The sequence below is a fragment of the Marmota monax genome, unplaced genomic scaffold (assembly GCF_021218885.2).
Source record: "Marmota monax isolate L192 unplaced genomic scaffold, Marmota_monax_Labrador192_F-V1.1 WCK01_AAM20220418_F8-fsc00042, whole genome shotgun sequence".
NCBI classification, from domain to species: Eukaryota; Metazoa; Chordata; class Mammalia; order Rodentia; family Sciuridae; genus Marmota; species Marmota monax.
The window spans coordinates 3201787-3219778 of record NW_026693008.1 but is presented as its reverse complement, the minus strand read 5'-3'; the positions used below and the strand labels follow the sequence as shown (position 1 = coordinate 3219778).

At 43.3% G+C, this 17992-nt stretch overlaps 1 protein-coding gene across 2 annotated transcripts in view; it reads left to right on the top strand.

The window, feature by feature from the left end:
* Synpr (synaptoporin) overlaps window positions 1-17992 on the top strand; it is a 341624-nt gene that overhangs the window by 151572 nt on the left and 172060 nt on the right. Inside the window, exon 1 of one of the 2 annotated variants that reach the window (XM_046452949.2) lies at window positions 7833-8318. The exons of the other annotated variant lie outside the window; for it this stretch is intronic. Coding sequence (XP_046308905.1) covers window positions 8295-8318 — 24 coding nt within the window. The 5' untranslated portion in view covers window positions 7833-8294. Of the gene's footprint in view, window positions 1-7832; window positions 8319-17992 lie in introns of those variants that run through there. 2 annotated transcript variants of the gene reach the window in all.

Here is a 17992-nt window from a genome sequence, read left to right as displayed (position 1 = left end):
CTGGTACTGGGGACTCCTGGGGACCTTAACCACTGAGCCACATCCCCAGCCCTTTTTATTGACTGCTTTATCTTGAGACAGGGTCTCACTAAGTTACTTAGGGTCTCATTAAGTTGCTGAGGCTGGCCTTGAACTCACGATCCTCCTGCCTAGCCTCCCCAGCCACTGGTATTACAGGTGTGTGTAACTCTGCTCAGCCAACTGCCCAAATTTTGTAAGTTGTATTTGCTCCCATCAGCAAGGCTCGTCAATGTGGACTGTATTATACTACCCAGGATCAAACCCTCATTCCAATGTTACTCTCTATGTAGACTTGGGCTATTTACCAAATTGTACTAAGCCTTAGCTTTCTGCTTTCTAAAATGAAGACAGCGGTACATTCTAGTCCACAAGGTTGAGCAATAATCAAATAAAAGAATGCATGAATGATGCTTCAGCTAATACCCAGAAATAAAGGCAGGTATCATTATTGGTATCAGAAAGGCTCATGGCAGCTAATGACAACTGTGGAATTTCTTCATTAGAGCAGTAGTTCTCTGCAGTCTTTATTTGAGATGTAAGACTTTTTATTCAAAACCAATCATGTTGTTGGGCACGGTGGCACACACCCGTCATCCCAGTGGCTTGAGAGGCTGAGGCAGGAGGATTACAAGTTCAAGGCCAGCCTCAACTACTTAGTGAGGCCCTAAGCAACTCAGAAAGACCCTGTCTCAAAATAAAAAGTGCTGGGGATGTGGCTCAGTGGTTAAGTACCCCCTGGGTTCAGTCCCTGATACAAACAAAAAAGAAAGAAAGACAAAAAATTATGTTTGCAAACCTGAATTGTAAATTAGAGAAAACGGTGGAATGGAGTGATTGAAGCAGAGAAGGGGTATGGATCTCTGATTTCCTTTCCTACCCCACATTCCCATCTCACACATGGAGCATCTTTAGGAATTCTTAGCATTCAGCTTAAAAAGTTCAATGTTAAATTTTATGACTCTAATTATTTAGAACACTGAGATAATCTGGTCATTTGTGCCATCTAGTACCTGTAGGAGTTTCACTAACATACTTTAATACACGCTGACCGCTGTAATTAACAACATACCATAGTTATGCAGACGCTAACGCCCAATAAATGGTATAGTGGGGGCAAACAGAAGTTCACTGGATTAGACAAAGGGAAATGGAGGGAAGAGAGGGGGATGGGAATAGAAAGACAGTGGAGTGAATCAAATGTAACTATCCTTTATTCCTATGTGAACACACAATCAGTGAAACTCCACATCATGTCCAACCACAAGAGCGGGAAGTTAGGCTCCATGTGTGTGTATAATATGTCAAAATACACTCGACTGTCATGTATATCTAAAAAGAACAAATAAAAAGGTGAAAAAAAAATCACAGTAATGTGAATATCCACATTATTCATTCAACCATTCAATAAATATGCATTGAGAATTATTTACATCGCAGGCCCTAGAGGTTTCTTGATTGTGCAGATAATGCAAAAGTTACGACTTAATTCTAAGTTACTTTGGAAAGATTCTATTTTTATCTATTTCCTCACTGTATCCACAGAATTTAGCATGAACCTGTAGCATGCACCCCATTGATACCTGTACCGCTGAAATTTTTAGGCTAATAAATGATGGCTCTTTCACTTTAGAAGAGTCACAAAGTTCTCGTAGATTGAAAGTTGTTCTTCCCTATAGAGGAATGAGGCCCACGTAGGTTTTAATCTGACCTAGGCCACACATGCATTCCCGTCTCTTCTGGGCCAAAGCCTCTTTGGGCCATTAAAGGACTTTCTAATGAAACACAGCCCCTCCCTTGACTTGAAAATATTTAAACAGGAATGAAAGATGTTTTAAGTACCGATAAAACATCTGGAATTACTGTCAGCTCCAGAGCCTGTGGAGCGACACCCAAGCATCCAAGAGCTGCCCTCCACCCAGTTCAGAAAGAAGCATCTGACCACTCCCCTATTCCACGGGCTGAGTGGATCGACCAGCACACTGTGGGCACTCAGAAATGCCCATTCTCAAAGCCATTTCCAGCAAATATTTTTCTCCTTAAGCCCCATGCCTCATGATGTCTCTAAGCGCCTGATACGCAAGTGGGGGCAATCTCTTCAACCCTTCTGAACAGGACACCGGCTTTCCTGTCCTTTCCTCTCTCAAAACACGTCAAGCTCTTCCCTCCAAAGGGGAAAGGAAACAGAAGTCGGCCAAGGGGGTCCCGCGGTTGCTACCATTGGGCTTGCTGTACGCTCAGCACTTTGGATGCATTAGTTTGCAAGTGTTGGATTTTATAGGTGAGGCCATCGCTCAAGACCATGTAAGTGCTAGGGGACAGGGCGGGAATCAAAGCCACCGGTTTTCATTCCTGAAGCCCCGGGTAGGAAATAGCTGGCACAATGAAACTGAGTGATGGGAAGCTGTTAAAGGAGATGATTCTTTTTTTTTAAAATCAATGTATTATTTATGATTTATGAATATAAATTTCTAAAAATCAATATGACTTTTTTGTATCTATATTTTTTAAAAATGCAAGTTTCCCTAGAGGGCATTCTGTTTGAGTTAGAAAAGGGATGGTAAAAGTCTAGGAAAGCAAGAAAGGAAAGTGCCATTGCAGGGCCTTGAGAGTACTCAGCAGCAGGAACTCTTACCACCAGAGAGAGAGAGAGCAAGAGGGGAGGGAGGGGAGAAAAGGGAGATAGATGTATGGGGAAGCCTACTTTACACATGGTCTTTGCAAAAGGAGCCAACTTAGGGACCCATCAGGAGGGACCAAAGGAATAAATGGCCTCCCCTCAGCCTCCTCTCAGCCTCTACTCTCCTGGAAGCACCTGCCAATGGGATGCCTCAGAGAAGGGGAGGTCCCTGCTAAGGGCCATTCAGGTCAGCCTTCTGGGCACAGAGTGGATGGGGAAGTGGCCTAGAGGGGACAGGCAGGAGCTGTCTACCATGCTGAGTGCCTAAACAGGAGTATGCTGAACCATATATATTCTGCCCCAGATGAGTCTGTTCACCCCACATTCAGCAAATACACATTGCTAACCACCCCCTGTTTGGGGTTAGCATCCACAAATCAGAGAGAACATTCAGCCTTTGTTTTTGTGGGATTGGCTCATTTCACTTAGAACAATAGTCTCCTGTTCCATCCATTGATCAGCAAATGCCATCATTTTATTCTTTATGGCTGAGTAATATTCCAATGTGTATAGATACCAGATTTTCTTTATCAATTCCTCTGTTGAAGGGCACCTAGGCTGGCTCCATAGCCCAGCTATTGTGAACTGAGCTGCTATAAACATCACTGTGGCTGCTTCACTGTAGTATGCTGATTCTACATCCTTTGGGTATAAACCGAGGAGTACGAAGAAAACTGGGTCAAACCACTCAGTCTCATTCTGCTATATTTCTTAGCTTCTGTTATTCCCACAACCTCTGTTAACCAGCCTTAAACTCTACTGAGGACAAATAATAATTAATACAAGACTGAGTGATGTTGATATTATTTCATCACAGTAGGCATTTAAAAGGGAAAAAGAGAGAAAATTGGAGAAAAAAACACTCTCTCCTACCAAAGACATAAAAAGATAAGAAACCCGGTGCTATATACCTTGCTCAGATCTGAATAAACTGCATTTTTACCCACGGTAGGAGCGGTGCTCCATCCGAGGAAGGCAGGCATCATTAGAGATTTCAAGTGGGTTGGGTGTAAGGGCTTTCAGAGCCGTCTGATCTTTGATCACCTCCCTTCCCCCGCGGCAATGGAGAGAGCCTTGTGGCTCTGCAACTTTCCACTCAGGGACTCCCCTGAGGCCGACGGGCCTGCAAAAGACCCTTTGGAGAGACCAGATGTCTAGAAATAGAAATGCCAAGGGTAAGGAACTGTTGCATCCACCAGGAGGTATGTCCACCAAGGGGAGGGCGGGGGGACAAGTCTTTTCCATTCCGAGGGGAACAAAAATGCTTTTGAAGTGGTCTGAAGGCCACGCTCCATGGAAAGCTAAGAGTTGGAGATCTGACCATATTGGAAATTAGCATTGCTAATGAGTTGTTTCAGAGAATCACAGATTATTTTAATCCACTTAACCTTTCCATAAATACTCAGCATAGAAGACACTGGACCTCTATTTTTAACAGTCTAATAACGGGTAAGTGTCATTTTTAAGGCAGTAGCAACAAATGCCAATATCAGTTTTTCAAACCAGAACCATCAAATAATGGCATATGGCTTTATTTCTGTCAGTTCCCGTTCCACGTGAGAGTGGTAGCCAACTGTCTGGACTGTCTGATAAATGCGGAGGTGAAGACAGCCTCAAGTGGCTTGCTGACAGGACTATTTGTTCTGTAAATGGCAGGTGTATGGGAAGGACCCAGATATCAGACACTCGGTGAGCCCAGGTGAACATCTCGAGGAATCCAAGCCTTCCATACACAATGGGTCTGTGGGGTCCATCTTGGACATGGCTCCCTCTTGGGAGGACAATGAAGTCTACAACCCTTCCAGAATGTTCCCTGAACAAGATGGCAAACACAGGCTGCATTCACTAATGCCAACGATTCCGTTCATTGCCCAGGGTTGAGGCTGAGCGCCTCTGAAGAACTTAGTGTTTTGTTTTGTTTTGTTTTAATTGCTGTCTGTAGCCACACTCATTCTCAAGTTGATTCATTGATTTGATCATTCATTTATTATCCACCAAATAACCTGTTGGACATCTACTCTGTGCCAGGGGCTTTTCTCAAGACGTAGGAGACACTCTCCTAGATGTACCCTGCATTTGTAGAAAGGAGATAATAATTAAATGAGAAAATATATAAACAAGAGGGCCAGTAGTGCACACCTGTAATCCCAGAAGCTCTGGAGGCTGAGGCAGGAGGTTTGCAAGTTCAAAGCCAGCCCCAGCAACTCAGTGAGACCCCTGTCTCTAAATAAATAAAAAATAAAAGGATGGGGCTCAGTGGTTTAATCCCTGGTACCAAAAAACAAAACATAATAGACAGTAGAAAGTACAAAAAAAATCATAACACACACATACATAACAACAACTGTTACTACGACAGGAAAAAAACAATACGCTCTCCTATCCCCAGTCAGCACTCAGATTAGGTGGTCAGCAAAGAAAGACACTCTCAAAAGCAGAAAGTACAGCTAAGGATTGAATGACAAGGGAGATCTGAGGGGAGAACATTCCAGGCTGAAGGAACAGTCAGAGCAAAGGCAGGTGAGACCAGTGTGGCAAAGAGGAAGGGAATGAGATCAAATCAGGAAGGCACATGGAGCCCCAGCACGGAGGCTTTGAAGGAGCCCCAAAGAGTTTGGATTTTCCTTGAAGCCTATGGGATGAATGAAGTGACCAGATCTGATTGACATTTTAAAGGGATGAACATGGGTTCTTTCATGGGGGACCTACTTGGATCCACTCTGGGGAGAGGTGATGGTGGGTGGTGGCAGGGGACACTTAGAGAATCTGGCAGCCTCATCTGGAACAAAATAGGAGGCCCGAAAGGCTAACCCAACCAGAAATCAGACTCTAGTCTAGGGTGACCCTGAAACCCCTTGAGAGGTGACTCAGTCGAAATCCTTCCATTGAAACATGAGCAAAACTGAAACATGAACGAATTCAGGGACACCCCCAGGGTCATGGAACAGATCAGTAGCAACCTCAAGATGATGCAGCAGCTTACCTCTCCTCTTCTCAGGTCTTGAATAACATGCCAAGTGCACCTGGAGCCCAGCCGGGCCAGGGACTGGACCTCCTGGGTCTGGTGGACCCTGAATCCACAGAGTGGGTACAGCTAAGGAATTCTCCCAGGGTCCCTGCATGCATATGTGGATTAGTCTATACCCCGTACACTAAATAAATAAAAAGACAACAGGCATCACGAGACCTCTGAGGTTAACGGTTGGAGAGCATCCTGCTAGGTTTTAGTCTCAGCTTTGTTAAATATTAACTGTGCACTTCCAGATAAGCCACTTCACTCTTGGGGTCTTGGTTTCCTCATCTATCAACTAGAATGAAAATAGTAACTTTTTCATTTTGTGAGACCTCAGAAGCTGATGCATCAGAAAAACACTACTAATAATATCTGGCACCAAAAATATTCAGGAAATGCTCACGATTAGTATGTGAAAGACCAAAAAAAAAATTTTTTTTCTTTTGCTTGAAATGGGGATCTTCGTATTCCAGGTTGGTGAGAATGGACACCCAGCCTGCAGAACTTTCAGTCTGGTTCTGTCCTATGGGTACCTTGCTGAGTACAGCCACCTCCTCAACTCGGCTCCAACCTGGCTCCAACTCTGGCAGGAGCTGTGGCCTTAGTATAAAGACGTCATTTGGGGGTCAGTTTTTCCTCTATTTCCACGGAGACTTGCTGAGTGCTTATTCAAGTGCCCCGTATCTTTTTTCTTTTTTTTCCCTGCCTTATCTTGATTCATTTGCTTAGTTCACTCCCTGGAGTCCCTCATTTGGAATGGGACGTTTTAATAAGCAGGTGAGAGGTGGCCATGGGAGAGTGGGGGTTGGGAGGATGTTCAGAGCTTGACATGTTGTAAGAACTCTGCAGGCTCATGCACAAAGGATCAGAAGGAAGAGGAAGAGAAAGGAAGCTGGGGGTCCCTGACTGCGTCTGCATAGTGTGGGTTCAGAGCACTCTCTTGGGTGCATTTCATTTCTTCCCCTCACCGCCCCACCAGCAGCGCTGTGAGGTGCTAGTGTACTCATTTTACAGAGGACAAACTGAGGCTCAGAGGCCCAAAGGGACTTTTCAAGTCACATGGCCAGTGAATGGAAACAGGACTCCGAGACTCCAAGTTGCCTGAATTCTTGTCGTTATTTTATTAGATGGCTGGCGGGGTCCCCCAATGCCCTCCCCCTGCTCCCCAGTCATTACTATGTGCCTAGGAAGGAAAGGGGGAAAAAAGTGTGGGGCCGTCAGAAAGAGAGATGATGGTGATGACCTCTGTGTGTTGGTGACAGTGGCTGTGTGTGTGTGAACAGGGAGACAGAGAGAGGGACCCAAGCAAAGTCTGGGATAGATTCTGCACTAACCACCTATTTAAAACACGGCCAGCTTATGTGATTTTCAGCTGGACCGTCTTCAGGTGCACTGAATAGGAAGCACAGATACCTGGGGTCAACCCAACAAGACACCTGTCCCGAGTGGGGCCCTGAATTGGGGGAGGGCAGCATGCAGGTTTCACCTCCCTGGGAGGCCCCCTAAGTCACAGGTAGAAACCGTCCTGGGAGCGCCTGTGGGAGCACAGCATGCAACTGGTGGGTCAGCCTCTCTGTGAATTTGGTGCCAAGCTCCCCAAAACACATTTCCTTGGGAGTGCCATAATTGCAGCCCCTGGAAATAGTCAAACTCAACTCCTTTCTGCAAAGGAAAAAAAAAAAAGATCTAAGTCACATTTAAACCGCGGAGCCCTTCTAATGTTGAGATTTTGCAGAAGGTTTTAAGTACCACTCGTGGGATGCACCAAATACCCAAGCTGCGATCGGTCCCTTCCATAATCGCCAGTGTCTAAAAAAAAAAAAAAAAACTGTCTTCCAAACCATCATCTTAATGATTATTTATGGACAGCGTATGAATTTCCCAAATGGGGATCATGCATAATACCCGTGCATTTCCATAAAAACGAGGGCAATTCTTTTCTAACCAACATACCCATATTAACCTAATCTATGCAAATCTATTCATAAGGATTTTAAAAATTTTTTTTTATAAAACCATGGCTTCCCCTCTGCACCCTCAACGTGCAAAATCCTGCCTCCTTAGCGTCTTCCAGTTTGTTTTCAAGCGCAGTGGGGGAGGGAGGAGGGGTCTCGGGAGTAACAGGGGAGCCCTTGCCTCTCCTGGTGATGCGCAGCGCTGGCTCTGTCCTGCATGGTGGGGCAGTTGTGAGCCTAGAGCCAAGTGTGGGAGTTCACCATGGTGGTAGCCACCTCCCCCAGAGCAGGCAGCCTGTCACCAGAGGGAAGTATCAGGTTCCTGCACTCGGCTGTGGGCTGTCCCTGTCTACTAATATGACCGTTTTGCCATCTCTCTGCCAATAAAGCAGGCGCAGCCCCTTGATTGGTATATAGCCTCTCACTTTCCCTCTGCATTGATTTTCTTGTTCTCTTCCTTGGCTTCACAAAAAAAAAAAAAAGAGAGAGAGAGAGAGAGAGAGAGAGAGAGCAAGAGAGAGAGAGGGACAAGTGGCTGCCGCTGTGGACAGAGAAGCTTTATTTTTAGTATGAGACAACCTCTATTTTCTTTCAGGAGAGGGAAGTTGGATTATCAATTCTTTTGTAAATGTGTATGGTGATATTTGCTCCGGTAAGTTTATCTCTCTTGATTTACAGTTGGCTCGTGTGTGTGTGTGTGTGTGTGTGTGTGTCTATCTGTCTGCCTGGGTAGATTTGGGCTGTACACTTTTCTTTCCAAATATGATTGTGAAATCTTTCATGATTGTCTTTTTTTTTTTTTTTTAATTTAACTTTGCTTTCTTTGATTCTTATGTTTAAAAACCAGAGTGGCTGTTCTGTGACAGTAAGAAGCTTTCATTAGCTGTTGAAGTATATGCCGGGTGTCTTCCAACAGAGTAAGGAAACTATTTAAGCAAACTTAGAGTTGGCTTTATAAAAAATGTAATGTCATTCTACCGAAACCTTCCTTGAGAGTGTTACATGCCCTGGGTGCCTTCGAGTGTTACAACCTGCTAGCCATTTTTAATTAAAGTTTCTTCATCAGTGTCACAGTGAGACTGTCTTAAACTCCATAAATAGCTACCAAATATTGTGTGCTGTGCTGAAAGATGTGTGCTAATCTCCTAAGGTCTTACGCAAGGTAGAATGAATGAGATGAATTTTCCCTAAGATCCAGGAACATACACCTTTAAAAAAAAAAAAAAAAGAGCCAAATTTTTGTGCAAAAAGCATTCAGATCATTAAAGTCCGTTTCACATTATTCCCTGAAAAGCTGGATCCTAAGGAGTGTTGTGTCTCTTCTGTGTTTCTATACACTATGTATTAGGACCACTGTCTGTCAAATGCCCATTCCTGGCTATGGTGTTTCCATATCCAAAGCTAATCAGGAGAAAAGTTGCTATTGTCAAATGCAAACTAGTGTACAATGGCTGTCTGGTCACTTTTGCTAGCAATGGTTTCTAAATGCATTACCTGGTTAACTGCTGTGTTTTTTGGTGTTTTGTTTTTGATTTCTTTCAAAGTATAAAAGATGGTCTCAATTCTTTGTTTTTAATTCCAAAGTCTGGGAGAAAATCTATTAATATAATTATCCTAGACAGAGATGATAAGATGATTAACTAATTACGCTAATGGAAACAAGTGGATGCTTTCATCTTCTCTTTTGGTTACACAATCAACAAATCTGCATAGCCCTTTCCATGGTGAAATGAGCTACAGAATATATTCATAATGAAAGTTAAAGGCACCACTGAATGTGAACCAAGAGAAGATCTGACAATTTTTTTTTCAGGGATTGTGAAAGTCAAGTTGGGAATTTCACACATGCCTAGATCTCTTAGGCATGCACTCTTTTTCTGAACAGCAATTTCTCTGATTTGAAATCATCTCAGGGCAGCTCATGGAAATAGCGATGTGTCTCCAGGAATGTACTGACCCTCTGTTCTGCTGCCTTCCGGGTATTCTGAAACTCGCACACAGCCCTCCCACGCTGGAATGAAGCTACTCATCCTGACCAATAGACTAAATTTGGATTAATCTGGCTCAGCCTCAAAAAATGCCAAATCCCCCCAAACCCACCTGAAATTTTATATCACCTTGCCACCGGCCTCTGTAAGCGTGATTCTAATAACACTCTTGGATGTCCTAAGTCCTAACAGCCTCCCAGTGTGGCTTTGCAGGTAGTTTCTTGAAAAACCAAACACAGATTTTATCCTTGAGCTATTGCTGGTCACTACTAAGTGATTCCATCAGCGTAAATATCCCTGTCCCCTTCTCAACGAACACACAGCAGGTTCCAACATCCCTTACTGGGGGCAGTGATTTTCTCCTTTCACGGCCGGTTGTAACAGGTTGTCTATAGTCATCAGCTGCTAATGGAGATATCATCATCTCAGGCTGTTCGTTCATCTAGTCATGAAGTTTGAGGGCTGCTCAACTGGCAAATACCTATCTTTTCCTCCAGTTGCCAGTTTCCAGAAGAGTAAGGGCTCTGAGCTGGCAGGACCCACTGACAGGGAAGACAACAGGGCACCTGATTCTTAAAAGAGCTCAGGATTTTCGTCTGAGTTAGAGCAAATAGGCATGGTCCTTTCAAATATCACTTCTAGAAAGTCCAGAATGTTATGCCCAGAAACTCTGTTGTCATGACTTCTGAGGATTGAAATTCTGTGCCATGTTGGGGGAAATAATGAAGGGATTGCTTAAAAAATTGTTTTACAATGAGATCATTGATGCTTTTTAGCAATATGAAAGATGCTGTAGCTGTTGACATTTAATAAGCACCTACTGTATACCTGTCACCATGCTAAGCATTTTATGTGGCTTCTCTCTTTTTGATCTTCTCAACCGCTCTCTGAGGGAGATAACACTAACTCCCCATTTTACTGAAGGACACAGGGTAGGTCTGCTGAACGTCACTGGCAGTGAAACTAAGTGGCACTTTGATTCCAGAGTCAGGCTCTTCATTTGTCCCCTGGTCAGGGTTTTACGTCGTTAGTGCAAAACTTAGAGGTTTAGATTCAGCCTGGCATGATTTGCAGGGATGTACAATAATACACCATATTTGCATTAGTACTTTTTTCCTCTTCTGACACCACATAATCTCCTTCTTCTCACACTGTGCCTTTGTGACTCCAAGCTAATTATGTGTTTAAATCTGAAGAATGTGTTCTTTATTTCCACTCCATTTGTGTAGTTACCACAATGTGGATGTAACGCAAGTGAGCCAGCTAGGGAGAAGTAATATGCAGAAGAAGCTAAATTAAGGTAGCTTTTTTGTATTGACCAAAATAAACCCATCCCTTGAACTTGCAATCTTTTGAACACAAAGTCAAGATACAGAAGCCACAAGAGCTGAGAAATATCAATATCTCCAGGTGTCTGGTTTGTCGTAGATGCAAAGGACGAAAGGCGATTCCAAGAGAGTTGGTGCACTTGTGGAGAACTTTCTGGAATCCTCACCTCCCTTTGATTTACCCCCACTGTGGTTTTGCTTTCTGGGGCGAAAGGGCTGAGTTGGCACTTCATGTAGCCTACTGCAGAGTGTGTGTACCACCTGGGTAATTAAAAAATGACCAGAGCTGGCTATGAGGAATTTTCGACGCTTGATAAAGTGGCATTTCCAAGCCCTCAAATGCATTCCTTTGCACCTGACTGCTGACTTCCCCATCTGAAATCCATTTAAGCCAATAAAATTCAGATGAATCCTCTAGGGGAAAAAATGCCACTAACCGGGAATCAATATGTTTGAAATTTCTCCTCAAGCTGCAGCTTTAGCAAGCCGGTCCTGGGTGAGTCTGGGAAATGCTGCATTTTTTTTGCTTCTCATGAGAAAGCAATTATGAGAAAACTATGAATGATTTAAAAAAAAAACAATGTTGCCTGAAGACAGAATCCAGCTCAGGACATCTATGTTATATTTTACCAAACCCCAGAAAGATCTTAAAAATTAAACAACCAAACAGAAACCCCCCACCACAAATTGGGAGCCCCGAGAGTCAAGTTCTGGAGTGGTTAACGCGATATTGAATCTTGGCGTGAGCCACTGCGTCTAATATGTGACAGGTTTGGAGGGAGCGCAGGTGTGGACACCTCGTTGAATGAAGAGTTCAGAGTGCAGTACACAATAAAATGTTTCCAAATTGATAGTCATCTTTTTTTGCCGGAGGCAAGCTTGATAACTCATTTGATTCTACAGTACTTCTTTTTCTTCAGATCTTCTTTTGAAAAATATCAAAATTGGTGATTTAATCAGAAAGGGTGGTATTAGAGCCAAGACCCATAAAGAAATTTAAATCAATTTTTTTAAAAAATTTTGATGGTGCTGGGGATTGAACCCAGGGTCTTGTGAATGCTGGGCAAGCACCCCACCACCTGAGCTATATTACAGCCCTCAATTTGGTTTTTGCAAGAACATTTCTCTGGGTTCTAAATATATCATCAAATGAGAACTTTTCCCTTTATGAAGTAATGTTGTGTTTAGTCATAGTATTTATCAAATATAGGCTCTCTCTTAAAATCAACCTTAGAGACAGTTTTATAAAGTGTATCTTTTTTTGTTGTTGTTGTTAGAGATGTGTGTACTGAAACATATCGAACATTAAGTTCTTAAAAATAATCTGATAAGTATGGAGAAACTGTCTGGCATTAAGACATAATGAGTGTTGGCTAGTCTTGAGTTTATCATCAGACATGCCAGACAGATGTGCCAATAGAACTGTTGGTCTCATTACATGCATGCATAAGAACAGAGAACCAGCGAGGTTTTTTTTGAACCAGCACATCAAGCATCAAAACCTGTACAAGAGGTTATTGGTCATTGGTGTGTCTTTAAAGGCTTAAAGAAAAAGGAGTGTGCTGAGATTGCAGACACCTCTGTCTCTCCACCCTGCAGACTAATGGAACTGCATAATTGATAGATGCTACAGTGATCGTTTTTTAACACAGATTCTAGCCAACGGTACTAATGGAAAATTGTTATGGGGGGAGCTTCTAACACATCCCGCTGTGGTTTCTGGCAAGCTCACTCTAAGCCCAGTCCCTCCACTGTGGAGCGTTAGTTGGTCCATGTAAGTGGATAATCATGTCCTCATGGTCCCTTGGGAGAATGGTGTGTTAGGCATAAAAGGTTTCTCTTCACAGTTCCCATGTGACTTCTGTGGCCCTGCTTATAGAATCCTAAAATCCTCCCAAATTGCCTTGCACTATCCCAGTGTTGACTTTCTGAAAAAGATGTGACTGATAATTGAGGCTTAGTTTATTTCTGGTAAAGTGTCCCCAATATGATTTATTATTGCAAGAATTTTTTAAGTCCCCATATTGACATCTACTCCTCAATGATGAATTCAAAATCATAGATAGATAGATAGATAGAAAGAATTTCCAATAGATAAAGGTTTCTCAATCTTGGCACTATGTTTTTTTTTGTTGTTGTTTGTTTGTTTGTTTTGTTTTTAAGACAGGGTGTCACCAAGTTATTTTAGGCCTTACTAAATTACTGAGGCTGGCCTTGAAGTTATGATCCTCCTGCCTCAGCCTCTGATTCACTAGGATCGCAGTACAGCATGCTTAGCCACTCTTAACATGTTTACAATTAAAAAAAAAAAAACCTATAGCATTCAAATTATCTTTATACAAATTTCCCCAATAAAAAAAGATGTTTTAGTTGGAAGCAGATCTGAGGGAAGGATTGCAGCATTGCCTCTGCTAGGTTATCGTTTCATTTAACAAATACATACAGATACCTACCATGTGCCTGGCACTGAGAGAAGGGTAGGGATACAGAAATGAACAAACAGGTCGGGTGCAGAGGCTCATGCCTGTAATCCCAGGGGCTCAGGAGGCTGAGGCAGGAGGATCATGAGTTCAAGGCAGCCTCAGCAACTTAGCGAGGTACTAAGCAACTCAGTGAGACCCTGTCCCTAAATAAAATACTAATTGGGGCTGGGGATGTGGCTCAGAGGTCGAGTGCCCTGAGTTCAATCCCAAGTACCCCCACCACCACCTAAAATAGAAATGAACAAAGAGATAATATCTGCTCTCCCTGTGGTAGGAGAGACAAGAGCTGTCGAGTTCCATTTTCTTGCATAACTTTGTTTCTATTTTATGGTTCTATTTTATGGATTGTGTCTTCTTAAAGGTGTAATTGTACTGCTTTGCAAGACATTCGTAGGAAATCTGTGCTTTTGGACTTGGTGAAGGAACAAGAGTGAATGCACTTATTTGCTGATGTCGTTACCGCTCACTGACATGGAGTGCTTTGAAGCAGGGAGCTGGCAGCGGTTCTCGGGGCTTGTGTCTTATAAACATTATTTGGCGCTCCTGGGCATCCTCAGACTTAATGGGCTATCCTTATCCTCATACTTGCCCAGGGTTGGGAGAGGAATGAAGGTGAGAATCTCTGAGAGCACAGAAAAGTAAAGATGGCCCTGTAAACCAAGAAGCTGCCTAGAGGAGCCACGATTTCCCCAACACTCAGAATGGTCTGGTTTCTGTAGGCATCCATTTACTCTCCCATTTATTTAACAAATGTACTGATGTGCTGGGAGCCTTCTTTATGCGAAGCATGACCGCAACAGGAATAAAAAAATATATACTATTTTCTAAATGCATTGAACTTGCAATAGATCAGGATTTCTCAATCTCAACCCTATTATTTATTTTATTTTACTTTATTTTATTTTATTTGGGGAGGGGGGTTACTGGGAATCAAATCCAGCTGACCACTAAGCTATATTCTCAGCCTTTTTTTTTCTTTTATTAGACAAGGTCTCACCAAATTGCTTAGGGCCTCACTAAGTTGCTGAGGCTGGATGCAAACTTATGATCTCCCTGCCTCAGCCTCCCATTCACTGGGATTGGGATTACAGTGCGGCATGCTTGGCAACAATGAACATTTTTTTGGCTGGGAGTGGTGGTGCAAACCTGTAATCCCAGGGGCTCAGGAGGCTGAGGCAGGAGGATCATAAGTTCAAAACGTAGCGAGGCCCTAAGCAACTCAGCCAGACCATGTTTCTAAATAAATATAAAAAGGGCTGGGGATGTGGCTCAGTGGTTAAGTGCCCCTGGGTTCAATTCCCAGTACAATATCTCATCTTTGCCGGAGACTGATTTATATACTGTTCGAGGTTTAGCAACATTCTCGACCTCTACCCACTAGATGTCAGTAGCAACCTCCACCCCACATTGTAACAACCAAAATGACCTGGACATTGACAAATTATCCACATCTGCAAAGAGAACCCCACTGCAAGGAATTTGGTGAGGACCGTCAGCTTTGACCACGTCTTCCCGCCAGATTGCTACTCTTTGGCTTCTCAGATGGATGCATGATTTACCTGGGGAGTTTTAAGTGGCTTTTTCCAGATGTGCTGGAACAACAAGGCACTTTTAAATTTTTTTCTTTTTAATTATTAACCCTTACCTTCGTGTAATGCTTTGCCACTTTAGGTAACCGACAGGATCTCGTTTGATTCTAGAAATCAACAAATGAGGCAACATTAAAACATGGCCACCTTTAACATGTGATTACACAATGGGCTTTCAAACCTGGATTCAGACTCATGTTGTCCTAACTAACATCCCAGTTTTTCTCCAAAATTATAATATTTCATGGGAAAAGGGTGGATATGTTTAAAGCATATTTTTTCTCTTTGAGAATCTTTTGTGGGTTTTTTGCCTTTTAAAAAAAAATTTTATTGGTTCTTTTTAGATATATGTGACAGTAGAGTGTATTTTGACACATTTATGCAAACATGGAGTATATCTTATTCTAATCAGGATCCCAGTCCTGTGGTTGAGCATGATGTGGAGTTTCACTGTGGTATATTCCTATATGAAAATAGGAAAGTTCTGTCCAATTCACTCCACTGTCTTTCCCATTCCCATCCCCTCCCTTCCCTTCATTCCTGTTTGTCTAATCCAGTGAACTTATATTCTCCCCACTCCCTTATTGTGTGTTAGCATCTGCATATCAGAACATTCAACTTTGTATTTGGGGGATGAGCTTATTTCACTTAGCATGATAGTGTTCCGTTCCATCCATTTACCGGCAAATGCCATAATTTTATTCTTCTTTATGGCTGAATAATATTCCATTGTGTACATAGACCACATTTTCTTTATTCATTCATCTGTTGAAGGGCACCTAGTTTGGTTCCATAGCTTGGCTATTGTGAATCGAGCTGCTATAAACATCCATGTGGCTATTTCACTGTAGTATGCTGATTTTAAGTCCTTGGGGTGTGTGGCGTGGAGTGGGATAACTGGGTCAAATGGCGGTTCCATTCCTAGGGTTTTTTTGTTTGTTTGTTTGTTTGTTTTTTGGAGAATCCCCCATTCTGCTTTCCAGAGTGGTTGCATCAACTTGCTCTTTTGGACAATGAGGGGATAAAGCAGTGGTTGGTGGCTGGTCACTGGAGGTCCACAGACATGGCCCCATACTTGGCAGCTTATGCACGTGTTTTGTATGGTTCACACTCTGAGTTTCCTCAAGAGTTTGGGGAAATGTAAGTGAAACATTGCAAAAGCCACAAGAAGCCTTAGAGATCATTCTAGTACCGTGGATAGGGCGCAAGTTTTGAAGTGAGTCAGACCTGCCTTGTGGGTCAGCATCCTGAAAGGAAATGGATGATACCCTGAAATTATCTGGACCCTCGTGGTGACCCCAAGACACTGAAACTTAATTTCCTTAGGCCAGAAAACAGAAGCCCCAAGAGGTGACCTGATTGCCTGAGACCTTATAATGAATTCCAGACAAAGAAAAACAATAGCAGAACTCAGTCTCCTTCCTGCCAATGGGATGAAGAACCATTTCTAATGGGGGGGGGGTAAATGGACAGAGGTGGCCCCCACCATAAATGTATGTGTTTGGGATTATACAGATGTCTAGGTGCCGGAATCAGGTCTCTGGTTTTCTATCCACCTTGGGGGAGTATTTTAACTGAATCTCAGCCTCTTAAAGGCTGCAGAGACCCAGCACCCCGGGATGGATCTTAGAAGAGGGGGAGACATAGAAAACACAGTAATGGTAAGTGGTGGCTTGCAGGGGCGTTCATCCCAAACGCTCCTGAGCTTGGACATCTGTGAGGCTTTCCCAGGAGAGGGGGTCACGCTGTACTTTGGCACAAAGCCTTGATGTTTCAAAGGAGCTATTGAAAGGTATTGGTAACTCTTGAGACCCTTGGCACATTTTTCAAAGTCAAAGACCTTCCAAATGTATTAATCTGGCAGAATTCCCAACAAGAAAATTTTATTCTTCCTGCATTGTCTGAGAACACCAATTTTGCAATGAGAGGAAATAGTTCCAAATCCCAGCTGTGTGACTTTGGTGTATTCCAGGCCTTGAGATGAGGCCTCCGCCCTCTCTGGACCTCGGTCTCTTCTTCTGTATAATGGAAGTCATGAATTCCCTCCCTAGAGCTCCAGGGAGGATGGCTGTCCTAAGTGATACAGGAAAGCCCTTTTGAGATGGTGTAGGTCTAGGCAGTGGCCATTATTTCCTTCCCTTCACAGTCAAAGTCCATTTTGCTATCGGTTTTCATCCTGTGTCCTCAATGAGTGGGCGAAGTTACGGGAAATGGTTTCCTCCCCTCTACCAGGAAAAGGACTATAGTTATGGGATGGGTCTAAAGTCATCTGGAAAGGCTTTGATGGGCCCTTGTCTCTCAAGGGGGAGATTTATGCCACGTGACAAATTGCAGAGACTGAGCATCATCACTAAAGAATAACTATAATAAAACCAAGTGCACTGTGGATAAAGCCATTCCCCGGACCAGCTTAACAAAGGGAAGGCATCTGAGTTTTCCTGTCTCTTTCCTTGTGATCCGTCGGACGCCAGGAGTCCTGGCATATCCCATGTGTCTTGTAATCAGTAGAAGAGACTGACAGGCCCTTGGACCACAGACCATCTTGTGCTGATAATGAGTGACTTTAACCATTTCCTGTCTCCACGTGATTCCAGAAGCTTCTGGGGGTGGGGCTGACAATTCATGATTTTCCTCCCCAAGGACAGTTTCTCAGGGAAACCTCTCTGCCTGCCCTGGGTTCCTCATTAGCCCCTGCTGCACGCAGGAAATTCAAAGGTTTCTCATTTCTCATGTTTTATTTACAAAGCATCTCCTGACACATCTGATCAGAAAATCCAGTTGGCACGTATTTTTCTCCAAGAACATTATTGGGGGGATGTCTGCTCCTGGGCTCCTTCCCCCTCAGCTCACCTCTTCACTGGGACTGGTATTTATGAACTCCTCATCCTCTGAGGCATTTGGAAACCCCTTCCCTTGCCGTTCCCCCTCCAGATGGGTT